The 6,831-nt window shown below is 58.6% G+C and overlaps 1 protein-coding gene across 1 annotated transcript in view; it reads left to right on the top strand.

Moving 5' to 3' along the window:
- The window catches only part of TNFRSF13B (TNF receptor superfamily member 13B), a 33,947-nt gene extending 27,200 nt beyond the window's left edge, over positions 1-6,747 (top strand). The window contains exons 4-6 of the mRNA XM_077746864.1: positions 5,559-5,735; positions 6,160-6,412; positions 6,687-6,747. Of these exons, the coding sequence (XP_077602990.1) occupies positions 5,559-5,735; positions 6,160-6,410 (428 nt within the window). The 3' untranslated portion in view covers positions 6,411-6,412; positions 6,687-6,747. The remainder of the gene's footprint in view (positions 1-5,558; positions 5,736-6,159; positions 6,413-6,686) is intronic.
- Positions 6,748-6,831: the final 84 nt, after the last annotated feature.

Here is a 6,831-nt window from a genome sequence, read left to right as displayed (position 1 = left end):
CGCAAACCGTCACTGAGTGGCTCTGGATGCCAGGCCTGGGGCTCAGCCCCACCCTGACCATCACAGGCAGGGGCGCTGAAGCCAGAGGAGGGGAGGGTGCGTGGGAGCGGGGAGCCAGCAGCAGCCAGGGTGACGGGGAGCGCTGAGCCCCGGGAGAAAAGGCACAAGGCGGTCAGAGCTGGAGTGCAGGCTTGGCAAATGGGAAGCAAATGGGAAGCAGGACAGGCATCTAAGGAAGAGACACAGCAATTAAGACTCATCACGGGGGTGTGGGGGGGAACAGCCGTTTTCTCTCTGGGGGTCACAGCCATAGAGGCATTTGGGGGTCGGGGAGAACACCGCTTTAGTCCCAGGAATCGCTCAGGGTCTCCTTTGGTTTCAGAACTCTGGCTCCACTGGGTGGCCCTGGGGGTTGGTCTTTTGCTCGGCTTTTTGCTTGTTCCCTCAAGGGACACAGTGCACCCCCCCCACGAGGGAGGCCCTACACGCGAGCCTGAGGTCCTCACCAAAACCCTCTTGATAAAACCCTGGGGCAGAAGCCAGAGAAGAGAGCGTGGACAAGTGACCTAGCCGTGAAGGCACGGAGGGGACGCTGGCGAAATCGGGCAGAGAAGGGAGGGGATGATTGGCAGTAGCTGGAGTGAGACCCTGGGTGGAAGGAGGCTTCCTTCCTTGTTGGAGCGGATTGAGCAAGCAGAAAGGGGGTTGGGCCTGATCCAGGGCTGGGGGAGTGGCCGAGTCGGAGCCCTTCTGCCAGCAGGATGGGGGTTCACTCTCAGAGGGGGTGGCCCCAGAAAGAATGGGGACTCAGGGGTCCCAGGCCCTGGTGGGGGGGGGGGAGTGGAAGATGTGGCATTCTGGAAACAGTGCCCCCCCATCCTTTTCCAAACTTGTCTCCCAAACTGTCAGCCGAACGTCACGCCTGTGTGTGTGTGTGTGCGCGCACACACACACACACACACACACACAATAGGGGGGTCACCTGTGGGCATTTGCAGGCCCCCACTGACCTAATAGTGAGGCTCACACTCACTGCAGGAAACGCCTTCTCAAGGCAAACTTTGGACCACGTGTCACCGGCATGTGCAGAGGGAAGGAGGGAAAAACGGGGAGTCCAGGGTGCTGGGCCGGTCGTCCCCATGGACGCAGCCCACAAGGCGTGCACCAGAGTCTTCCGAGAGGGAGGAGCAGAGATCCCCGTGTGCCTGGCGTCATACCATTGCCACCCCAAACCCACTCCTCCCCTACGGACAGACTGCCCTGTTCGCTGAGCTGGGGCAGCGTGGGGACACCTGGCGACGCGCTGCACCAGTCCTTCCAGGGCAGCTGCCTCGTGTGTGTTTACTTGTGTTACGTCAGGGATGCCAAACAATGCTGATAGGCATATCATTCCTCGTTTTATAGAGGAGGAAACTGAGGCCCCGGGGAAGCAGAGTAAAGTGTCCAAAGCCACATGCACCTCCAGCAGCTATGGCTGCAGGTCCCAGGCTTAAAGTCACACCTTCCGGCTGAGGCAGTGGTGCCCAGCTTCCAGAGCCACAAAGGCCCATTTACTCCACCTCTAGGTGACAAGCCATCATGTTAAGACCACTTAACTGTGTCTCTAAGAGACAAATTATAATGTTGATCAACTGGCCAGCCCGAGCCTGAGCTGGGGACAGCAGCAGTCTGGGGGAAATCTATTTTTAGATAAGAGATGGCTTTGAAGACAGTAAAACAAAACAAAAGCAAACAGCAGCTTGAAAATAAACGCCCCTGCGCTAGGGCCAGCCTAGTTCCCAAGCAGCCAGAAGCTGTGAGTGGTGCCCCTGGTGGCTGTTCTCAGAACTGCATCTCCCCGGGCTGTATCCCCAGAGCTGGATTTTCAGACAAGGACAGAGAATGCCTCCCTTTTTCTCGCAAAAACTTTTGACTGTGCCCCTTTGCTCCTGGGATCGGCAGACAAGGAAGCACGGGGCAAGCCCTCTCTGTCTGGCACGGTCACGGTCACCGAGGGCCGACTTCTGAGGTTGTGGACCCAAATGATCTTGGCGATTGGACAAAGGAGAGCAGAGAAGTGCACACACCCCGCGCCTGCCCCCATGAGAGTCTGGGCACTCCCTGCTGCCAGACCCAGTGCCAGGGCCCACTCGGGTGGTGTGGAAAGCCGCGGGGACAGCTTTTCCGTTAGCGGCCCCGCCAGCGGCTGGCACTCTGTGACTTCCCCGCCCTCCCAGTCGGACCTGTTCGACTCCAGGGTTCTTTGAACAAAGCGGACCACCAGAGCTGTTTTCTGTTTCAAATAGATGACATACACAAATCATTGAAGAGAAAAAGAAGAAGGTGTGGGGAGAAGTTTCCATCTCATCTCCGGCCACCTGTTTCCCTCTCAGAGAAGCGATGACTGCTGGCATCCACAGGTCCTTAGTGCTTCTCATCACTGCTGCATCCCAAGTGCCCACCTCCTGCTTTTCATGCAAACATCTTGGGGTCTGTCCGTCTTGGCCATCCCAGGCTTCTGCTGCCATGGACAAGCTCCAGTGAATGCCTGTGTCCATGTGGCTGGGATGTGGCCCTGGAAGGGAAGTTGGCAAATCCACGGAAATCAGGAAAGTGTGTTTTCCATGTTGGTAGAAGGTTCCAAATGGCCCTCAAACCCTCACCTACAAGATGCTCTTGTGAGATAGATGGGAAGGGACACCTGTACTTCTTTTATGTTTGTTTTTTTTTTTAATTTACTTTTGAGAGAAACAGAGCACGAGAAGGGGAGGGGCAGAAAGAGAGGGAGACACAGAATCCGAAGAAGATTCCAGGCTCTGAGCTAGCTGTCAGCACAGACCCTGATACAGGGCTCGAACCCACGAACCACGAGATTATGACCTGAGCTGAGGTCAGATGCTTAACCGACTGAGCCACCCACGCACCCCGGGGACTCTGAAGTCAAGTACTTGGGGCAGGTCATCAGGCAGAAACTAGGTCCACTGTCCGCAGGAAACGGCAGATCGCTGGTCTGGACAGGGCGGGGCGAGGAGCAGCTGGGACCAGCCCCTTAGGAGCACAGTCACTGGTTGTCTGCTGCAGCATCCAAAAGGCACTGAAAACTTCGTAGCCTCCAGAGAACCGCTTTATTATCTTGTGTGGTTCCTTGGATTACTGGGCTCAGCTGGGCAGGTCTGGGGTCTGCTTGGGGTGTCCGTGTAGCCACAGGTGGGTGCTGGGCTCTGATGCTGGCATGGCTGGGCCTTGCTCCTTCTCGCGGTCCCCTCTCCCCGTGACCTCTCCAAGGGGCCCCTCCACGTGGCTTCTCCAGCTGGCCTTCTCGAGGGATGGCTCAGGGCTCCCAAGAGAGCAGAAGCAGGGGGCTGCGGGCTCTCAGAAGGGGCAGAGCAGGGCTGGCACAGATAGCCTCTGCCGTCTGAGGTTTCAGTGAGGCCCAGCCGGGCACTGACTTGAAGGGCAAGCTATGGGGAGGCGGTTCTTTGGGGACCATCTGTGGTCAGTTGCTGCCACGCCTGGGTGTTGGAATTTGCACTGAGAACGTCTGAAATATGCAGATGTTTGGACTTTCTCCTTGAACCTACATGGTGGTGCATTTGGACTTAGCAATCTGGTAGCCGGGCATCCATCCCTGATGTGGAGGCTGCCAGCCTCAACCCTGTTGAGTCAGTCGTATGAGGTCATCTTATTCCAGAGATGAGCAGGAGCAGGTAGGCAGGTAGAAAGACCTGGGGGCGGGGGTGTGTGTGTGTGTGTGTGTGAGAAGTGTGGATGGTCAGCCTGCTCTGCCCTCGGGCCTGTGCTTCCTTGGTTCCTCTTTCCTCTTAGGGCCTCAGTCTCCAGATCTGTAGCACCAGCGTAGGGTGCGCCGCACTGGGGGTTCTCTGCTTCCCCCTCCTCCATGGCTTCTCTGAGCTCTCGGCAAGGGACAGGGAGGACAGCACCACCCACCCAGAGCTCCTGTTCTCCCTCTGTAAATGTCGGGGGGGCACCTGCCACTGTTACTGAGGAGCATGTGTAAGGAAGAGGGCAGTGCCCTCCCCGCTGCCTGTGTGGCCAGCCCGGAGCACTGGCCTGGAGCCCATCAGACCTGCTCCCAGTGGCAGCTGCGACTGGGGAGTGTGACTTTGAATCTCAGTTTTGTCACCTGCAAAGTGGGGTGTAAAACCGTGCAGTCGTGGTGGAAAACATCTGGCAGCTCCTCAGAAAGTTAAACAAAGAGTTACACTCTGACCCAGAAATTCCGCTCCTCGGTGTGAACCCCCAAGAAAACCGAAAATGCGCATCCGCGTGCACACTTGTGCACAAATGTTAGCAGCAGCATCATTCGCAACAGCGAAAGGTGGAAACAACCCAAACCATTGGCAGATGGATGGAGAAACAAAATGGGGGGGGGGTGACCGTAGAGTTATCCAGCCACAAAAAGGAGGGAAGTCCCAACACGCATGACAATGGGATCAACCTTGAAAACATGCTCAGTGAGAGAAGCAGACACAACGGGCCACATATTGTGCAATTCCATTCATATGAAGTGTCCAGATTAGACACAGCCAGAGTCCGAGTGCAGCTTAGTGGTGCCCGAGGCTGGGGCGAGGGAGGTGGGGGGGTGACTGCTAGTGATTACGTGGGTGACAGAAATGTCTTCAGAGCACACGGTGGTGATAATTGCACGACTTTGTGAATATACTGAAACCCACTGAGTTGCACACTTTAGAATGGTGAATTTGATGACGTATGAGTTCTATCTCAGTATCGAAAGGCGGGGTGATCAGTCCTCCTTCGGATTACAGGAGATGCTGCCCGAAGCGCCTGCATATAGAAAGGGCTCAGGGGGCGGCCCACACCATGCGTACATTACACACACGTGTAAATCTGGCTCACCTGTCCTTTTTTTACCTGGGGCTTACAGAGCAGCCCAATTCCAGAGGCCAAGGAAAATTTCAAGGGGAGAGCTTTGGCTTAGGGCTGAGTCTTCCTCTGGCATCCAAACCAGAGGCTCCAGGCCCTGAGAAGAAAAGTGATCCCCAGCTCCTCCAGGAACCCCCTGGTTTGCTAACCCAGATTCGTTACAGCTGCGCCCAGCTCCCTCTCAAATATCCTTCCCCAGGATGGCCCGGGTCATCTCCCTGGGACTATGGTCCGTTCATTTTTCCATTCACTGCTAGTGGTGTCCCAATCTACGTCCTACAGCACGAGCAAACATAAAAAGGGCCAGCTCCAGAGGTGTCCAGCTGTGAGGTCTTGGAAGAAGTTGCCACCAGGCTTGGGGGGGGGGTGCGATTTCTTCCAAAGTCCAGACAAGGGTCCACACGAGCCATGCCTCCGGGTGAGGAAGGGAACCAGCCTCTCCAGGAGCCAGACAGGTCCATGACATGCCAGGGGCCGGGGGGGGGGCTCACCCTCTAAGGTGGCAGGGGGGTGACCATGTGGCTTGCTTGGGTCTAACGACGGAAAATAAAGACGGTAGGACAAGGGTGCTGCTAGCCTGAGGAGGGGACACTTCAGGGAAGGGCCTTGGGCAGTGAAGGGCCCCTCCTGACCTCAGGGCCTCACGGCTGTGTTGCAACCCCCCCTCCCGCCAGGGCTGAAGCTGAGCGCCGACCAGCTGGCCCTGGTCTACAGCACACTGGGGCTCTGCCTCTGCGCCATCATCTGCTGCTTCCTCCTGGCAGTCGCCTGCTTCCTCAAGAGGAGAGGGGACCAGTTCTCCTGCCAGCCCTCGCCGGCCCCGTGTCGGACGCAGGCCAAGTCCTCCAAGGGTGAGCGGGAAACAGGCCCTGGCACTCCGGCCGCATGTGGGGCCAGCTGCGGGAGGCCCCTCTGTCCCGCACTGGCCCTGCTTCCAAAAGGAGAGCCTCTTTTCCTTCTAGGTGCAATCAGGTTCAACACGCAGACAAGAGATGGCGCATGCGAGGCAGGGCGGGGGTGGGGCGATGGCCATCGGGCTGCCAGGGCCACAGGGCTGCCAGGGCTGAGGTCCGGCGGAGGCGGTGCCCCTGTGCTCCTACGCAGGCTCCCGCAAGCAGAAGGGGGCCTGAAGAGGGGGCTGCCTGTGCGGCGGGGCGGGCAGGCCAGTTTACCCGCTGGGGAACCCGACAACCCGGCCCCCTGCCCCCTCAGTGCAGGGCGGTCGAGGAGGGGTCAGGGCCAAGGCCAACGCCATCGCCCTCTCACCTCCCGCAGATCACTGGATGGAAGCTGGAAGGGCGGCAGGTGTGTTGCCGGAGCCAGTGGAGACGTGCAGCTTCTGCTTCCCGGAGCGCCGGCAGCCCACCCAGGAGACGGCGGGCGCACCCGGGACCCCCAGCGTCATCCGCTCTGGGAGGTGGGGGCGCCTCGGCAGGGCCGCGACCGGACAGCCCTGCACGCGTGCCCCGGAAGGCGGCCTTGAGGTCCTGTGCGCTCCTGCTGAGGAGGGAGGCCCGGCCTCATAAGGGTGAGATCGGGAGACAGATGGGGATGAGGGAGAGACGTGGAGGCGGGGAGAGAGGTGGAGAGGGGGAGAGAGAGGTGAGGGGAGAGAGGTAGAGGAGGAGGGAGAGAGGTGGGGGAAGGGGGAAAGGAGAGAGAGGTGGGGGGAGAGAGGTGGAGGTGGGGAGAGAGGCAGAGGGGGGAGAAAAGGAGTGGGGGAGACACATGGGGAGAAAAGAGCTGGAGGGAGAGAGGTGTGAGGGAGGGGCCCTCACTGACTTTACCCGTCTCCACTGTAGGTCGCCACCACCTAAACACCCGCAGTGAAGTCATATACACCTGCTGGACACAGCCCCCAAGAGCCCTTCTTTAGAAATAAAACCTTCCCCGGCTGCCCACTCCTCCCTGTCACTGGTTTCCGTTGTGTCTCCCTGGTGATGACTC

Source organism: Crocuta crocuta, unplaced genomic scaffold, assembly GCF_008692635.1.
Source record: "Crocuta crocuta isolate KB4526 unplaced genomic scaffold, BGI_CrCroc_1.0 scaffold139, whole genome shotgun sequence".
Lineage (NCBI taxonomy): Eukaryota > Metazoa > Chordata > Mammalia > Carnivora > Hyaenidae > Crocuta > Crocuta crocuta.
The sequence above is the reverse complement of the archived record's forward strand: the minus strand, read 5'-3'. Positions and strand labels throughout refer to the sequence as shown.